Source organism: Pseudopodoces humilis, chromosome 5 (assembly GCF_049639895.1).
Source record: "Pseudopodoces humilis isolate 2021_Gansu_Grassland_sample_001 chromosome 5, ASM4963989v1, whole genome shotgun sequence".
NCBI lineage: Eukaryota > Metazoa > Chordata > Aves > Passeriformes > Paridae > Pseudopodoces > Pseudopodoces humilis.
Genome location: NC_142204.1, coordinates 4,970,477 through 4,990,187, shown reverse-complemented (window position 1 = coordinate 4,990,187; position 19,711 = coordinate 4,970,477). Strand labels below are relative to the sequence as shown.

Below are 19,711 nucleotides of genomic sequence, written 5' to 3'. Positions count from 1 at the left end.
AGTCTTCTCCCTTCAGCTGCTGCAATCACTGCTCAGTGATGGTCCTGACAGACAACACATTTCAGAACAATTTAGCGTTTTGCTCAACATAACTTTTTAAATTTTTTAATTTTTTTATTTTGAACCTATTAACCATATCCCACCGGGCCTTGGGCATCTATTTTAAATTATCAACCGTCCTGTTGTGAAATGGTACTCAAGTGCTCACCTTTTTATTTAAAGCAATAACAAGTTGTCAAGCTCCACGAGATGGGAGTACAGCAAAAGCAAGCCAACAGATGCACAAAGGCAGCTTTGAGTACAGGAGCTAAAGTATATGATCCGAGGGAATTTTAAGGTGTGTGGAAACACGGATGGGTGTTTTTTTTCCTGCCTGATGATTAATTTCTCCCGGAATAACCAAAAGTGAATGTGAAAAACACATCGCTAGCTGCGATAGTCATTGCGAGCAGCGCTGTCATTTCAGTGCCCTCTGCCGGACACTGCGTGGCACCTCAACACAGCCACGAGTACTTCTGGTCTTTCAGAATCTTGTAAATTAAAAAAAAAAAAAAAAAAAAAAATTAAAAAGAAAAAATATTTTTAAATAAAATTAATTAAATTAATTAATTTTAATTAATTAAAAATTAAATGAATTTCCCTGACTCTAAGACTTTTAAAAAAACCAACCAAACAATTGTCTTTGTGAACATGTGTGTCGTTTCGAGCAGGCGTAACTTTTTCAGCCCAGGTAGGACAGAATGCTTCCTGGAAAAATACTGCTTTTTCCAATTTTGAGACGAAAACCAGCTGCAATGATGCAATTCGGTGAGGTGCTTGGCTTAAATGCTTAGGCTTACTGTGAATTTTGATTGAATTTGACAGAATCAGAAAGCTCATCCTAGACTTGAGCTTGTCTCGCCTGTGTCAGTCCCCTGCATGGATTTGCATACAGGATCAGGATCACTTTTTGTGGGTCTTTGGCATGTGGATGTTCTGGCAGCATCTTTGATCCCACTAAAAATATAAAAAAGCAGACTGGCTCTGTCAGAACTGGCAAGGAGGTTTTTCTCTGTCTGTTGAGAATTTGGTTCTATTTGTGTAACTTGTTCTGCTACTGGCAATCAGGTACACATAAAGCACTTTCATACTTGTTTGTTAGTGTTTATTGTTGTTGTTTGCAATTTTGCTATTAGTTATGCTCTCTGTACAGGGTTATTATTTATTATTTAGTTACTCACAGCATTTTGAATGGCACTTCTAAAAGAAGCTGACCTGGTTCACATGCCACTGGTCTAAATTGCTTTCTAAATAGAGGATTCATTCTCTGCATCAGAAGAACCTGGCAAACGCTCTTTGATCTTGCAGTTGTCTTCTTTATTCATAGCAGCATCTTCTTGTCCATTCTCTAGAGGCTTGGAGTTCTTATTTTGAAAGTGTTTCTTTAGCAATATATAAAAAATTATTCCAACCAAGTAGGAAGGACCTCTTAAAACTGCTCCTAAACCAAGGAAGACATACCTGTGGGACAGAGCATAGAAGATTGGGCCAGGCATTGAATTTTACAAAAACACTGAAAAAAATAATTTAATGGCTTTCAAGGCTCCCATACATATATATAAAAAAACAACTCAGGAGAAGACATTAAAACTCATTGTTTGTGAATGATACCAAAAACTGGACATTTTTACTTGCAAGAACTTCTCTGAAAGAACTGATGATTCCTTTTTTTTTTTCTATTTTTTTTCCTTTTTTTTATTTTTAAGATTTTTGGATCACTTTAAGGCTTTAGACTCTTTAGGGCTACAAATATTTTGAGGTCACCAGCGTGGTCTATTGTATGTAAAAATAAAAAAACACATCAGAAGTGGCCAAGAACTGAGTGAAACAGAGAAAAACCTATGGAGTGCTCCCCCAGGAGACTGATAGTGTTTGGGTTTCACCAACACCTACAGCTACTCAGTACAATATTCTTTCATGGACTTTTCTCTCAGAAGTGGCCAATGCACAGCATTAACATTCTTGCCAGTGTGAACAAACTACCTGCAAATAAGGTAAATTAGGGTAACTTTCCTCTTCATGGTAAAACCTAAAGTCTGAGGTATTTTTAATTGGCTCTAAGTATATGAAGAATACACAATTCATTCCAGATATCTCTGTCATGGATATTAAATTTCTTTTGTACTACATAAAAACTGACTAAAAATAAAGGGTTTAACATTTGATCTTGAGCTTTTTCAATTTCAGGAATTCTGGACTGACGTAAAATTGAGCCCAGGGTTAGTATCTGACCATGATTTTGGATCACACACTAGAGTGTGAGTGAAGCAAACATGTCCTTCCACAGAGAGGGTTTTTGTGCCCTAGTTTGCTTTACCTGTTTGCATTGGAGTCATAGAGCCTGCAAGCCCCTCGCTTCCCACAGCTGGTGCTTCCCCATTTCAAGCATGTCTTGTCGATCGCTGCACCGAAATAAACCGGTGCTGGAATCCCAGCTGCAAGGAGACAGGCAAAAAAAATGGGACAAGGTTTCACAGGAGAGGACATCTTCTTAGAAATCAGCTTTATATTTCCTTAGTGGTGATTGCACACTTCAAGGGTGGCACCAGGTGGGTTGGGCTCTGCAATGATTTCTCTTACCCAGCGTTCTCATGATGAGTGTGTACAGACCAACTGCGAGAGCTTTGAGCTCTGGCTGAACACATCTGAAAAAAAAGAGGTATAAGTAAGAAGTGTTGGCCTATTTAGTGCTTAGACATGCCTATTAAACTGCTATTAAATAACCTGAATTTATTACTCTTGTTGATGGAAAGCCAAAATTTGGAAGCAGAGTGCTTCCTTCCTCTGCTGAAGTGTGTTAAGTGGTATGAAAAAGGTGAATTTATCTGCTGATTTCCATCAAATAGCTGCTGGAAAGTCCATTCCCTGTGCATAATTAAGGACTTGAACTTTTAAAGTCATAATCAGAGCCTTTTTCTTATGGAAATGGACTCTCTAATTATCTTCACTCTTGGGCATACATTTCCCTCACTTACTCAGAGCCCCATCCAACCTGACCTGGAATGCTTCCAGGGATGGGGCAGTCACAGCTTCTCTGGACACCCTGTGCCAGGGCCTCACCAGTCTCACAGGGAGGAATTTCTTCTGACCTAAACTTTCCCTCTTTCAGTTTGAACCCATTACTCCTTGTCCTACAACGGAGCCTACAGGAGCCTACAACGGCTCCTGATGAGCAGGAAAGTCCTTTTTTTTCCTAAGGTAAAGAAAGAAACATGACTTTGAAAGCCTCAGTAGAAAGCCTTTGATAAACAGCCTGCTGTACTCACCTAAACATAATCATGTATGCAGGAGTGGCTCCCAGGGCGTAGAAAAAGCCACCTATGACTTGTATTACTGTGTAATAAATGAACTTCATTGAACAATCATCGCTTTTTGGACATTGCCCCAAGGTGGCAGAATTGTTTCCTACCCATGAACTGTTGATTTCAAGACATCTGCAGTTATGGAAGACCTGGAAGACACAAAACAGTTTTGGTAGGACACTGCTCACGAAATGGGGATTCTGTTGGAGAGAAAACAGAGTAAAGAGACGGCTCTAGACCATTTATGTTCTGGAGTGATCACCTGGCATCAGGAAACCTGCAAATGGTACAACACAATGAAGGTTTACATCCAGGGACTGGAACTTTGTCTCTGGGACTCTGGGCATTATCTCCAGCACTCCATGCCAAGCAAAAATCAGTCACCCAGAAGAAGGAGAAGCAGTTTCCTGACATCCCAAATTTTCACATGGAGGAAACAAGCTGCCTTTCCTTAATCCATTTTTCATACTTAAACATTAATGATCACTAGCAGGGAAGATACTACTCTATCTTCAACTGTTAGGTTAAACCTCAGGGCAGACAAAGTTATGTTTATGAAAGGCAAAGCCTATGGACAACCTTCAGGCAACATGAAACCATTTGATTTGTGTGTTTCCCCCTCTTGTGCTCAACCTACAGATGACAAAAGTTAATATCTAGAACAGAGAGCCAGAGCTTTTTGCTTAATGTGCAATAACTCAGAGAAATGTCTCTTTTCTGTGCTGTTTGTAGCCGGAAATCAAAAATACCTTACTGACTAGTCCCCAGTAACTGGTTTTCCAAAAATGCATTATCCTACTAAATCTGTGATGTTGCATGGAAAATAAGCAGGTTGGAAACCTTGGAAACCAAAGCAGGGTCTTACTGTGTTCTTTCCATGTCCTACGGAAATCTCGCAGCCAGCCAGGCACGCCGAAACATAGGTGATTCCATTGGCTCCACACACAGGATCCCACACATTGGAGGCACATTTGCAGTGAGAGTTGCATTCAGAAATCAAGGAATTGTTGTGGTACGGAATGGGGTTGCTTGGAAGTTAAGTTCAGACAAGTGTAAGAAATTTTTAATTCAGTGCTGAAGTCAGTGAAGTCCCTTCTGTGTGACAGTGCTACTGTTCTGAAACCCACCTCATGTGCCCAGGACAAGTTTTCACAGCTGAGTTTCTACATCTCTATTTGTCTATTTGAGATTCCTTGCACTGATATTAAAGTGATTACTAGATTATAGAGAATTTTAAAAAAACCCCAACATTGCTACTGATTTTACAGGAGTAGACAGAAAAGAGAAAGGTGGGAGAGGTCAGCTGAACTTTCCCCTAACTGAATTTAGAGCTAGCAAGAGTTATCACAGTCTTATCAAGTATATCTTTATTGGTTGGTAAAAATGCACCAATGACAGAAACCAGATCTCCTGGTCTCTGTAGTTAAAAAATACTCCTCTCTTAAAATTCCTAGCTGAATTTTTTCATAGAGGATATGAAGAATGCAGTTCTTATCTTTTGCTTTAAGTAATTCTTTATGTATTGAGCAAAAAGATATGTCTTCACTTATCTTCACCTTTCTAGGTAAGTAAAATTTATGTGCTTGCCATTTTTTCATCCCGGTGCTTCCTAAGCATAATTCCTAATTCCTAAGCATATTCCCTGGTCCACCATCTACATTCCTAGTGAAAATATTGCACAGAAATAAAATACTGCCACCCATCCCCAGCAAAACAACCTACATTGCTAATGATGCAATTCCTAATTAATCTTTAACCAGCACTGGGCTTTGTCAGGCTGACACTCTGCTGACCAACAAAACTACCCCAGTGACATGTGGCAGTGTTCACTGTCTTTCAAGCATTGCAAAAGCATGTTTCTCTTTTAGCCTTGATGTCACAGTACCTTTTTGAGAACTATGGAGAAAACCACAATCTTTTCTATTTTATACTTACCCTTGATAGGACACTGTCATTCCTGCCACGGCGTAGTTATCACAGCCAACAAAGAGGTGTAACAAACTGATGACATAGGACAAAAATGACATGATAAATGAAAACTTTGTCGCTCCAATGATGCTCATTTTATACTTTTTCATTATAAGCCCTCCTAGGAAAATGCCAAGACCTACAGGAGGTAAGGATGTCACTCCTGAAAGAGATTATAGAAGGGGAATATAAGAATTAAAGAATCATTTTAGTCTTAAGAGCCAAAGTCTGCCCTTAGTTTTTTGTTTCTGGTAGCTTTATGGTCTGTTATGACTTCAGAAAGGTTTGTGTTCAGTCCAACCCCTGGGCTGCACAAGCTGTTTGTGAAGTGCCAACCCTCCAAGCCCACTTCCATTGCAAGGAACTTGCCAGATGCTTCAGCAACTAAAACTTTCACACCACACCCATTGCATATTTGGGGTGCCCTTGTTATAAGTATAATATAAATGCAAAGTAATGTAATATAACTTAAAAATTTCTTATGATCCCATAAGTAAAAACCCTGTAATTTTTTATAATTCAGGTTCAGGTCAGACTGCCATTTACCTCGACCTATTCTGCATGGAATTCAGCCCCAAATAAAGCACAGGAGAACTTACCCCCATGCACTGCTTACAGCATAAGCAGTCCTTGCATGGTGGAACTCACCTATTAGAAAGTTGGATTTGGATGTAGATTGTCCATACTGCTGTTCCATGTACTTTGGTTTGTAAGTCACGAAACCAATAAAACCACTGAACTGTAACAGTGAGCTACACAAAAATGTAAAGTACATTCGATTACCCAGTACTTTTTTCAGGGAGTTATAGAAATCTGAAAGAAAGGGACATATGAGTTGGCATTGAAAGATGCATGGCATAATTACTGGTGAGTAACCTGCAAAACTTAGGGCAAGGTCCTGCTCTCAGCTGTCCAAGTGCAAGTTGTACTGATCTTCATTTGCATGAGGGTATCTGAAAGCAAAACCAGGCTCTTGAAAAACACCAGAGGTTGAGATACAGGAAGAGAATCCTAAAAGAAGATGGAAGTATGGGTTAAGGCCTGGCTGCTCTTTTGAGATATGCACATGAAGACTAAGGGGCTCCACACAGCACAGACTTTGATCAGTTTGCACAAATATTATCACAGGCTCAAGGCTAAGTGAGAGCTGCCTTGGTGGAGATGTCCAGTGTCTTCCACTGGGGCCTGAACAAAAAATTGATAAATAAAGCAAAGCAGCTTCTTTCCATCACATTTCTAGCACTTTTTTTTTTTTTTTTTGCCTAAGGACTGCACAACCAGAGCTATTCAAGCCTGATGTATTTTCATCAGGCACCAATGTACTTCAGAGTCTCCATGAACTCTGCCAAATGAATAATTTGTCTTTCCATATTGCAAAAGGAGCCTTTGAATATTTTCTTTAGGTTCAAATACAGGAACACTTTTCCACTGTTCAAATTTCTTCCAGCACAAACTTTTAGAGGTAGGTGCCACTTAGGTGATGATTTATTTCAGGTGATGCATGCAGAACCTCAGAGTCCTAAACAAGCTTTTTCACTTCTAACAGTTTTTGGTGGACCTTTCCTTTCCAGGGGATAGCTGCCTGGTTTAGATGGAAGTGCAGGGGAGGCAAAATATTTTGCAGAACTGTTACATTTCCTATATGAGTTGTGCCTATTGCTTCTCACATTTATACAACATGAGAAACACTTGCCTTTCAGCATTACTGACCACTTCCTTGGCTTCTTTTTTTCAGGAGAAAGTTTATTCTTCATGGCACCTGTGCTTTCCAGGAGACCATGTGAAGTTTTGTCCTTATTGGCTTCCTCTGGCTTTTTCAGACTCTTTGGCAGGAAGCAAAATGGAATGGCAGATAGGAAACTGGTTGCTCCACCTATTAAAAAGCCAAGCCACCATGCACCCACCCAGCGGGAATCCTGTGGGGTGATAGTGATGCTCCCTAGAAATGAAGAAAACAGGCACAAGTTACCCCAGTGAAGCTGAATGTTCCAAACCTTTTTTCTTTTATGACAGCTACATTTTATAGTGTCTGACTTCCAACAATAAACATCTAATGAGGGACCATCCCTGAAGTGAAGGCATCAGGAATCACACCCTGAATAGTGTTATACAATCAGAATTGGTTTGGAATCAACAATTCCAGTTGACCAGGATGGTCTGAGACCCATCCAACCTGGCCTTGAACCCTTCCAGGTATGGGGCATCCGCAGCTTCTCTGGTTCCTGTGCCCTACCATCCTCACAGGGAAGAATTTGTTCCTAACATTCTAATCCCAACTTACTTTATTTTGGTTTGAAGCCTTTCCTGTTTGTCCAGTGTTATTTTATCTGCATTTTTACAGCTTTCACTGACTGATGTTTTGTGGCAGACATAGCAACACCAAGGTCCTTACCCAACACATGAGAAATCAAAAGGGGTGGCAGACAGACCTCAAGTTTGGTGTGTTTTTTGGCTCCTGAGACCATCCTCTGCTTTCCTGAATTGTGTAGGTCACTATTATGCAATTGGACATTCTCTGTAGTGTCAGTGAAATTACCCATGGCTTTAAATGTATTGCAAGGAAAATGAGAGTAGCTGGTTGTATTTTTATGATTTTTAATTCTGGCATGTTTGGTAGGGGACCAAGATTATAAGAATTTTCACTGCATGACTGGAATTGGCTCACTGTCTTTATTCTTAAATAAAATCAAACGCTGTCTTAACAAAGGGCAGAGACAAAATAGTTCACCTATCTAACTACAGGATTCTGAAGAGCTGAAAACTTCTCTGTCTTGCTTGAAAAACAAGATCACTGAAAAGGAACAGGATGAAGGACCACAGCCACCACTTACAGGGATTGCAGATGTGAATACACACACATGTTTTCAGTTCATCTGAATAAGCAAGGCCTGAGAAAAAGTGTAGAGCGAGCTGCAAAAACTATGTGAAATGTAAATAATGTAATATATTCAGTGGAAAGGGTGGGCAATTCCCCCAAACTGTAAAGCTGCTGTACTAGCAGAACCTTTTTTGTTAAAATTCCATTTTAGAAAAAAAGTCTTGATTCTGTGAGAGCTCTTGGTATTAATTCTTAGAGTTGTGTATTACAATCCTTTAATCTTAAAGCACACTTCCAGAATATGCTCCCAGTCTAATTCTGCCTTCAGTCTAAAAGCTTTCAGTAATTTAGCAAAATTGTAATAAATTATAAAATAAAAATAATTAAATAAATATAATTCAAATATATTAATATAATTATAATAATGAAAATACATGCAAGTGTTTATAGGAAATTCTTATGGACAAGTATTAGCTGACTTTCACTTTTCCTCTGTTTTGCTTACCTGGATCCACAAATCCAATATCCACATACAGTTTTGCACATAGAGATCCCAAGAGGAAACCAAACATCGGGCCCATCATGGCTATTGTGTGCAAACACGCTGAAAATACAATGAAGCAGATGCTAGTACCCTCTAATGGCTGAATGCTGTCTTCTGCAGAGGGTGATGGACCTCTTACACTACTGATCTCTCAGTTTACTTCATGTTGAGATTACCTACATACACAGGAACATTCTCTTCTTTAGCAAAATCATCGAGATAAGAGATGCCCAGGGGTGTTATTGGTGTCTCACCAATCCCACGTAACATGTTCCCCAGTAAGATATATATCCACATATATGATGATGGTTCCTTCTCACAGCCTGCAGATGAGAGTTTACACCTTTGTAATAAAATATTTGAATGGGAAACAAGGAAAAATCACAGGAAACGTAGCACATGAAGTGATTATAGATTAGAAATGAAGGTATTAAGAACATTTCCTTATAGAAGATAAATGAAAGGCTGTCAACCCCACGATAACTTTCCATGATCTTTTAATAACACATTCTTCCACCCCCATTTTGCATTTTATTTCTAAAAACACAGGTAAATATCACCCATCAGAAAAAATGCTCATTAAAAAATAACTTACTGATATTTTCAAAAATATATTACCTGGCATATATAATGAATCTTTAATGTGAGAAGCTTGAGATGGTTTCTGGTGCAGAGCTTGGCTCATTCTCTACCTGTGTCCCATACAAGCAACATATAAAACAGCAGTATTCCATATTGTAAGGAGGATAATGGCAATCTCCATTTATTTCTCTTAAACTCTATGCAGTTTCATGGGGAGTTCTTCCACTCCCCAACTCCAGGTCCTGGGTAGCTGAATCCTTGCAACCAAGGATGAAACAAGCTCCCATATTTTGAACTTTCATTTACATTTCCTTACCTGATGGTGAGACTTCCAGGACAGTGTCATTTACATCTTGATGTAGGGAACAGGGATTTATGCTGGAAGTTAAGTTGGCTGAAGCAGCTTTATGTGGTGCTGTCTCATACTTATAGCTGCAAACACACAACAGTGGGTTTAGAAGCAGTGCTCACTAGGGAAACACCAGCATGGGAGGGATGGAACCACTTTGCTGCTGTTTCCCTAAAGCTAAAGATATCTTTGATCAAATATAAATTCAAAGGGCTACTGAAGGAGCAAATAAGATTATTTAAGAGCATTTTAGAAAAACAAAATGCTAAAATTAAGAACAAATGAAAGTTAGAATTCTCTGTCGGGAAGGCATAATATTTTAAGCTGGAAAATTCAAAAAGGCTTGTGAAAGTATCTCAAATAGGATTGAATTTTTGGTGTCTAAATTTAGGGTCAGGTCCAAGTGAGCTGCCTGTGTTGACCCCACAGCCAAGGAGAAGGAGAAGAATGTCTTGAGTTTGAGCAAAGGTCCCCTTCCATGTTTGATATGTGTTTGGTCTGTTCAGCTGCTTTAACATGATCCCTTTACAAGAAACGAGTGCTGCTGAGGGGCAAAGTAAAATTAGCTTTAGCAGAACAGCATGGCAAAGCACACATTCTGCTTCAAGGAATTGCCCTTGCTGTGTTAGACCAGGCAGGCTTATTTTCCAGGTTGAAACAAAGAGCAGCCATCAGGAGACACAGTGCAGAGCAGTTCCCCTGCAAATCTTCAGGCTCAGGTTAGTGAGTTGCCTAATGTAGACAAGTATGATACATGGTCTGTCTTAAAGACAAAGAAAAACTGATGGAAAGTCTGGTTCTAGTGCAAGATCCACTAACATTAAAGAAAACATTTTTCAGTTTTCTTTTTACAGGAGTATACTTAAAATTATTCTAATATATTTAAGAAATCAACAGAAATATGTCTTACTCTATTTGTCATCTCTGTGCCCAAGTTATGGCTAGAAACATTATCACATATGAGCACAATGGGGAAATTCCCTGAGCCTGGAGAAGGTAAATGAAAATTAACCAAATATGGAAAATCAGTTTAGCCAGGCATGTGCATTTGGAAAAGGAAAAACCTGATATGAGTTCTACCAGCACTCGTCCATCTGCAGGTCTAGCATAATTTCATTCTTTGCTTCCTTTCTGAACAAGCCTGAGTGGAAACTAAAACATTCATTGTGATTTTCTCATTTTTTCGAGGAGTTGCACTTTCACTTCAGAAAAGCTGTATTTTTCAAATGAACATTCAGCATCACAATAGTGATGTGTGTGCCATGTGAGGTTCATTGCACTTGGAAGTGAGGTTCTACAGGCCTTTGGGAATCTAAGGCTAAAGATACAAGAAGTTTCATTTAAAAACCAGAAAGCACAATGAAACTCCAGTGTTAGGCTACCCAAATTCACCATGATTAGTACTTACTATCCCATGAAGAAATGAGGCATTGCTGATAAAAAGCATCCCACAGCCATAGTAAAGCATCCCACAGCTATTATTTTGGGTCTATGGAGCTTAGCTCCAAAATAGCTGACAAATGCAATCACCAGCAAGTTGCCTGCAAGGAAATGAACCAGAATTAGTGCCAGATGCTGCCTCATGTTTCTCTGAGTAGTTTTCTGCATGTTAAGGAATATCCAATACCCATCTCAAAGCTGCTGTCGATGAAACCTGCGGTAGATGACGTCAGGTCAAACCTCCGCTCAATCTGAGTGATGGAGCTTTTCATTATCGTACCAGACAAGGCTTTACTGAAGTAGCTGAATGACAGAGCAGCCAGAAATACCTGGGGAACGATTCAGACAGAAAATGGGAGGTAGAGGCAGGAAAACTAGTTGCAGAGGGATCAAATATATTTTAAACTGTGTGGAGCAGTCACCATCACGACATTTATTTGTTACTCAAATTGGAGTGGCAAAGTTAATCTTAACCCAAATCGCATTTTGCTTGGGTCATATGTCCCTTATTTTAGGTCAATTTATAACTTCATAAATGCTTTACTTCAATCAATTTGGCATCAAAATACAGGCTTTATTCAAGCTTTTATGATACATCAATATGAGGAATGTGGTAGTGACTGATTGAGTTCATCTCTGTGTCATATGATATATTTTGAAATATGCATTTTATCTATATACCATATATCTCACAAGGAAAAGCTTAATACTCTTGGTACTTTGACTGTTGCTTCCACCAACACACATTGTGGCTTTTGCAAAGAAAGATTTATTTGGTAAAATGTTTAAGTTTGTTTAAATATTATCCAGATATTTCCACATAGTCTAAAAAACAAATAGACTTATTGCTCACTTGGAAAGAGTTCCAATACAACAGAAACTTGGGTAAATAAACAAAGTAAATACAGGTTTGGACATTGCAATACTATCTACTCTAAGAAATGAAGCCAATCCGGGAAGTAAGAGCTTGAAATTTGGTATATTTACTCTCTGTTTGTCAGGAATGAAGAGAAAAATCTCCCAAGTGTGGGGTTTGCCCTATGTTCTATATTTGCTGAGCTTGACTGGCAAAAAATCTGAGAATCACCCTTTGTGCCTTATGCCAGAAGTGCTCTCAGAGAATTGGGCTGAAATCACGAACTGCTGATAAGCATGAAAACACAAACAAAAATTAATGGGGTCATTTGGGTTTTAAAATGCAATCCTCAGGCCAGCCACAAAACATTTGATGAAATATGGTTCACTTCACCTTATTTTGACCCTACAAGACTGGTGGTGACAGCAACCTCTAGACAAGTGTATTGTAGGCACCTAATTGAGGCTGGTTCTTCCTCTTGAAGCTGCTGCCTCTCTCTAATGACCAAGACAGGGATCCACCTACAAGTAACTTGTGAGTAAATATGGTAGATCCTGAATTATTATTTTCTTCAGAAAAAAGATGAGATCTGACTATCCCCTGTACCTCTAGTGTGTGTCCAGTTCCAGAAAAGATAGGGGGAACAAGAATGAAGGAATTTGTCATGTCACATCTTGAACAACGTTTCTTAACAGATAACAATGGTAATTCATGGTGATATTGCTAAGGCACCAAACCTTCAATCCAGTGCAAGAGGAAGTCTTTTTGACTGGTGGATTTTTGTTTCCTTCATCATCCAAAAGCTGGTCAGGGTCTGCTTCCTGGTTGGAGTCATTGACATTGCTGGGTTTGGTTTCCACTGTCATGACTGATTTCTGTACTGAGTGATCTGAACTCAAGAGAAAACAGTAATAAATACCAAAGCACATATGCCAAAATAGAGTTGTTTAAGGACCACTCTGATGAATCTGGTGAAACTAATTACAGGAAAATGCTGAGAGGATGAAACTCAGCCTTTCTACTTTCAACAACTTAGCTCAATGACTTTCATGTTTCAAAGTGTGTATTTGTTTAAATTCTGAAGTATCTAGTTTTGACACCTCTTTTTAAGACACATAAGCACCCCCCTTTCTACCTTGTCCTATCTTTTAATGCTAAAAAGGCAATTTTGACAGAAGAGGAAGAGGCAAAGTATCTCTCCAAAAATAAAAAGGGTCAGCAAAGCACTAGTGTTGAAGCACAGGGAGTCCTAGAAAGCTCTAAATTTTCAGGCTGCGAGGCTTAGAACTCAGTCATTGATTTGGTAAAATCTGTAGCAACACTGTGCAATCCAATTTATTCCTTTACACTGGCTTGTTGGAAACAACTCTTAGTGACAAAATAATTTATTATTTCACCTAACTGAAATCCTGTAAGGATATTACATGTTTTTTTTCTTCTTGCAATAATATGCAGGATGTCCCTGATCTCTTCCTGTTTGCAGAGATGCCCAGATGCTTGAAATGATCTGTAACTAAACAGTTCAGGAGAACTGCTCCAGTTCCCTCAGCAACTTCCTGTAGTCATAGACATTTATATATCCTTTGACACATCATAATGCTTTAGTGTTGAAAGCCTTGTTTTGTTATTAAGTTGTATTTTGGTTTAGTGCAATGAATAGTTCAATACTTCATCTTTTTTTTTTTTCCTCAGCTTTTTAAAATTCTGTGTCTAAGAGATGGATAACAACTAAAAAGGACACTTCAGAGAAATCTGTTTGCAAAGTTTATTTAAAGAATGAAAACACTTGCCTGTTTGTGTAACTCCCACTACAACCAGAACAGATTTCTCAAGGACGATCCAGAAGCCAGTGCAGAGCCCCTCAGAAAAAAATGGGTCACTTGAAACAAGCCATCTTCAGATCTGCCAACAGGAGTATTGCATATTATTTTACAGTATTGAAATTAATGCCCTCAAGTCAGAGCTCAGAAATCACAGCTCACATGATCTGATTTCCCCCTTTGCAATACTCTCCTCATTTGAGAAAAGGGTAAAAAAGAGAGAGGGGAGGAAAAAAATCACACAAAGAGAGGTTTTATATGCTTGAATGCAGCTGAAAAAAGTTGGATGAACTTTTCCAATGCTGGAAAAGGTCCATCTGCTTTCCCACTGCTAATATCTACTTCCCAAACTCTTTTTGTGGCTATGCTATAAGTCTGGGTCAGCACATATATCAGGACAAAAAAATATTATCTTCTCCTTCTCCTTGGATACTTAAGAGAGATAGGAACAAGAATTAGAGAAGGGATTTCTCCAAGACTGAACAGCTGCAAACAAAAAATATTGTGAAATAAAATTCCTGATGCTCAGGAAAAGCTAGTATACAAATGCTTTTGAGCATCTGATCTTCCAAAATTCACCTTTGTGTAACATGAAGATATAAACTTCTCCTCATAATTATGATACATTGATGACTACAATAATGTGCTGGGTGAGCATATCATTGCAGGTCACAGGATTGGAGAAGTGACCTTTTTTTTGAGAGTTTAAAGGCACAACATGACTTAAAATCTGGTGGCAGCATCTCCTCCCACCCTCAGATGACCCTGACCTACACAGATATCAGCTGGAGATGGAAGAGATGAGGGCTGGGGAAATTCAAGGCCACGAGATCATTAGAAAAAACAAGATAAAAGGTCAATTCACAGTTGATGGCAACAAACAGCTGCTGTTGATAATTTTAAGAATTGACAAAGTTGTTATTTTAGATTTTTTTTCCTTAGCCTTTTTTTCCATGTTTAATAAGTCAAAAGTTTAGTTAAAAATATGAAGTATGAAAGCAAAATTATGAAGCTTTCTGCACCAAACATGACCTTTCACTAATATGAGTGCTCTAAAACTACCATTCTTTGCCTGCACAAGCCACTCTTCTGTAATAGTGATCTGAGAGAGCTGCATTTGCAGAAAGACAAGATTTGGAAAATAAGGTATTGTTGTTGTATAGTGGTATAGTCAATCAGCCTAAACACAAATTAACCAAATTTCTTCCTAGGGGAAGAAAAAGGAACTCTTCCCAAAAAACAAGCAAGCAAGCAGAAAAAAAAAAAAAATCCACTAAAATTCTAAGCAGTACAGACATGAAATTTAATACTCAGTTAACTTTTTTGGAACACTTGATAAATTCACATGATTTTATGCTCAGTACAGTCTCTTCTGAGAACCACTTTGGGTGGGGGAAAATAAAGACTCTTAACAAATGAATATTAGTCAAGAGTCTTGATTTTTTTTGCCCACCCAAAGTGGGGATCATTTGTGTTGCTGGGAGCTGACAGCTTCCTTGACATCATGGGAAATCATGCAACAAATTGCAATTCAATTGCAGAGTGAATGCAGCCAGCCTTGCAAAAGATAGATTTTTTCAGTGCTTCAGGGCACATGATATTATAGGGGCCATGGCCTAACTCAGTAAATCTGTTCCTTATGGATATAAAAAAAAATCAGCGTTGTTTTATACCTGATAATTATATGCAAATTATAATGAATAAGAGCATCAACTAAAAAAGCCTCCACATGAATAACAGGTAATAAGTTTACAAAGGACAAGATGGCAGTTTGCTGCAGGTTTTGTAGACTCTAACAAAAGAAAAATACAGTGATGTTTGAGGATCCAGCAATGACACTCTAAGTCTGTCATCATAGTTGTAACTCTCAGGGACTGTGACATCACCCTGTAGAAGAGCAAATCACAAATCAAGAGCCACATTTCCTCCAGTAATTTATGGAACTGCAGTGCTGTTAATCTGATTATTTTACTGATATTTGCATGCCACCATAGCAAGACCTTTTAAGTTCACCTAATATGAAAAATGAGTGTTACAGAGCTGTGCAGACTTCAGTGCTCATTTTTCAAGACATACAGTGCTGACAGTTCAGAGACACACATGCAATGCATGATGCCATCACTAAAGCATTGACATTTTCACCAGGACTGGTGATACCAATTATAGCAAATGCAACTGGAAACTGCACAAGTCATGTTTTATAGCTGCAAATGGCAACATTTTAAAGTTAAGACAAACAGAAAGAATATTAGAGAGGTTCCTACCTAGGTTCTGCATCCACAACAACAGCAATTACACTACCACACAAATGCTCAGAAGTCAGAGAATTCTTTCCTTAAGCAAAGCTCTGCTGGTATATGGTAGAAGAATCATTAACTTCCAACTCAATCCAATGTTTTAATCTTGTCTCCTCCCAGTTCTGCCTCTGTTAAAGGTCCCAAAATCCATGTTTATCCACAGTGGTCAAAAGTTAATTAGGAAGGAAACGTGCAAGTGTGTTCCTTTTGTACATTCTTGCAAATCTCCTTTTTCTTTTCCCTGAAATTCTCTAGGTTATAATGGCTCACACCTTCATGGTGTTCAAAAATATGATGTCCCAACTTTAGAAATATTTGTTTCCAATGAATTTTGTTATGAAGTTTTATTTCCATAGTATATGTCTAAAAGTCCATTACAGATCTGCTAGAGCCAGCCAAGGACTTGCAGGAAGAGAAAATGTAGTGCCTTGGATATAAGGAAAAAAGGGGGTGCTCAAGAATCATTCACACTTAAAAGACTGTTCAGATTTATATTTTATTGCTATTAACATTAAAGGCAGGTGAAATACAAAGGTATATTAGGGCTATGTGTACTTTGGAGCGGCCCTTTATCACTTACAACCTCAGTTCAAGGAAATCGGAACAGGTTTATTTGATTGTGCCCCAGCTGTGCATTCTGCCTGATTCCTGAGAGTAATTGTACTTAAAAGATATGTTATTCTCGAGGCAGGTGAGATATGACTACTGTCTGCCTGGATGTTACACCAGAATTCCATTCCTGGTAGCTCCTGCCCCCTTCCCTGCCACCACTTTCACCATGTCACCAGCCATTTCCTCACTGAAATCAACCAGCTTAGTCAGACCTTGATGTACCCTTGATAAATCCATGCTGACTGTTCCAAATCACCAGTCCATTGTGCCAAGTAATGGCTTCAGTGTTAACTTGCTCTATAATCTTCCATAAACCTCTGCTCCTATTTTATTGATTCATTTTGGTTGTCACTTTTTGTGCAGGGCAATTTTTACTTTTCCATGAGTAAGTGAGGAATAACATGACCAAGGGGGACTTCATTCACCATTGCAGAGAAAATCCATGGTGTGAGTTTATGATCACATCCATTATATTTAAGTCTGAATGAAAAAAAACCCAAAACAACCAACTTTGCCATCACTATAGTTTTTCTAAAAGAGTTTTCCTCACAGTCAGAGCGTCACTTAGCATTAAATACCTGCAAGAGATGGAAATTCAGGGTCCTATAACACATGTGGGCCTCTTTTTTTCAGAGTTAGTGATCCTTCATGTTCTGTTGTGGCATAAAACATCAACCACCCACTTCCAGCAGGTTTCTTATACTATCTTGTGTCTAGAAAATATCATGACTGATATTTTCTAGACACAAGACAAGCATCTTGGCCCCTGTTTACTGCTCTTTATTGCAGGCTACCACACTGTACTGCTACTCTGTGTTGCTAGCATTCCAGCAAGGGCACAGACACACAAACACCCATGTCCTCATCCCTCTCCAAAGGCGTGTCACAAGCTCCACTCTTAAGCTCTGACAATGTCAAGAAAAGTATTCCCTGTTGTTTTACAAAGATTTCTGGTGGAACTTTGCATTCCCAAGGTTTCATTTTCAGGTTGTCTTCAGATGTGATTGTCCTAGTGATCTAAAAGATCATGTGAACTTTTAATCCTAAACATCTGGAAAGGGATGGAGCTAAAATTACTCTGTTACTTCTGAGTAGTAGAACCAGCAGAAAAAGGTGCTACTTTCTTTTTCACATAAGGGAAACAGTATTTCTTTGTTTTCATCATTCCGAAAAGGGAATACAATCAGTTCCTCCCCATTTTTCCTTAGTCCTGTATACAGCATTAATTTATAACTTTCTGGGATTAAAATATCTTTTGTACTTTGCTTGCAATACGGCTGAGAAGAGTTTTTCTATCTTCTGACTGCTGCTGTCCAAACTGTCTCTGGAAGCATTCACAATCGAAGCTGACTTGTTGAACCAAGAACTGTAGATTAAAACTACCAGAATGGGAAACTACTGGAGTCAAATTGAAGACTATGGCCTCACACCTAAAAAATAAAAAGATGTATCTCTATTTCCTTTCATGACCCCCTTCCATATTACTCACGCTTGCAGGAAAAAAAAAAAAAAGAAAGGATTACATTAGTAAAAATCCCCTTGATAAGAGCATTGAGCTATCAGCAATTTCTGATTCCTGTTTGGGTTGAAAGCAGTAGTTACAAAAGCCACAATAAGTCACCTTTAGCGCAGGAGCTGATTGCAGACTCCTCCAGGCAGAGGGTGGCAGCAGATCCCACCAGAAGAAGAGGCTGCCAAGGCACAATTTTCAGGGGGCAGCGGTAGCAGGGAGCTGCTGGCCAGGCAGAGGCCAACTGGAGTAGGCAGCTTTGATTAGAGCCCTTCTTATTCTCAGGACACTAATGCCTAGATACAGAAAATCAATGTATTTTAAAATTTAACTCTTTGTTAACAAACTAAATAAAAGGGATAGTGTACAGCAAGTGTAAGCAAATATTCCTGTAGTTAAGATACTACAGGAATCCTGAGAGGGTGAAAATAGCCTTTTCCACAATAGAAAAAGATTCTTTGGTGCTCCTGTCCCAGAGTGTCTAGTTTCTGTTTGGTGCTGTAGAGATAATGAGAGAAAAGCGTGCTGAGAGGCTGATCTCTTGTCTCCATTTTAGCTGGTGTCTGGGAATTCATCCTTCTACTGCTCAGTGGAGAATTTGCCTTTCAAAAGAACTTGATAATTTTGTCATTGATTTGCATCATGCATTTATCTGGGGAAAAGTAGACCATGCTGTGCTGTTTCAATGGTATTTTTTTCTTCTTTTTTTTTTTTTTCCTACTTAAAATACAAGGGGTAGATATTAGTGCTGGTTGTACAGCTACTCTTTGCATTCAGTCTTAATCAGCAGCTTGGGTTGGAGTTGTTATTACAGACACAGAAGTGATGTGTAAGTCACTGGCAGGTGAGAGTGCTTAGACCTTTTTAGTAGCCAGTCCAAATGTGAGCTGCATCACAGAACAGCAGAAAAAAACCATGCTGACTTCAGGTGAAATCCCAGGGCTTAGCCCCCCCATCACCTTCACATGGTCTGAGATTAATTGAGGTAACAGGACTGAAAAAATTAATATGGCCCAGGTAATTGAATACCTGGTATTATATACAAAACCACTTCAATAAACTGTTCATCTGTCTTGTTCCACTAGAGCAGATCTTTTACAAGAATGGGTGAGTCTTGATTTTTTTCCTGACAGAAAAATCTATCAGCTCTCAGAAACATCCCAAAGACTGTTGTTCTAGTTAAAAAAAAATAAAAATATATATTTCTATTGTAGTTTTATTCTGCTTGATTTCCAGACACTGGAAAACAGTCTGTCTGCACAGTTAAGCAAACAGATTTTTGCTGACTGTATAATGTTATCATAGGTTGGTTTTTACTTAAACAAGTTTGTGTTTTTCCACAACTTATTTTAGAAGTGCCAACATCACAGGATCGACAAGAGGGTTCTGTTTGTCTACAGCAATCTTTCAAACTTACCATGCTCAACAGCCATGAGGGAGAGCCTGGGCACCATCCAGCTGTGAGAATGTGCTCCATGTGCTCTCCACTAAATCCTTTCCTTATTTACTCTCTTCAAAATTCAATGAACTGTATTAATCTGGGATGAGCTGTTGGCTAACTAACCTCCTGATAT

The 19,711-nt window shown here is 38.8% G+C and overlaps 1 protein-coding gene across 2 annotated transcripts; it reads right to left on the bottom strand.

Moving 5' to 3' along the window:
• Positions 1-1,122: 1,122 nt before the first annotated feature.
• Positions 1,123-18,399, bottom strand: LOC102100141 (solute carrier organic anion transporter family member 1B3-like). Of its 2 annotated transcripts, none has more exons than XM_088055120.1 (16): positions 18,249-18,399; positions 13,689-13,800; positions 12,636-12,787; positions 11,230-11,371; positions 11,011-11,143; positions 9,570-9,685; positions 8,848-8,994; positions 8,633-8,731; positions 7,003-7,248; positions 5,958-6,122; positions 5,277-5,472; positions 4,207-4,369; positions 3,306-3,490; positions 2,620-2,684; positions 2,357-2,474; positions 1,123-1,500 (listed from the first exon to the last, which is right to left on the bottom strand). In XM_088055120.1, exons 3-16 carry the CDS (start codon positions 12,762-12,764, stop codon positions 1,287-1,289), a joined length of 2,118 nt encoding a protein of 705 aa, XP_087911246.1. In that variant the 5' UTR covers positions 12,765-12,787; positions 13,689-13,800; positions 18,249-18,399; the 3' UTR covers positions 1,123-1,286. The 2 variants fall into 2 exon arrangements, with proteins under 2 accessions (XP_087911246.1, XP_087911247.1); XM_088055121.1 differs by lacking the exon at positions 18,249-18,399 and adding an exon at positions 15,983-16,101.
• Positions 18,400-19,711: the final 1,312 nt, after the last annotated feature.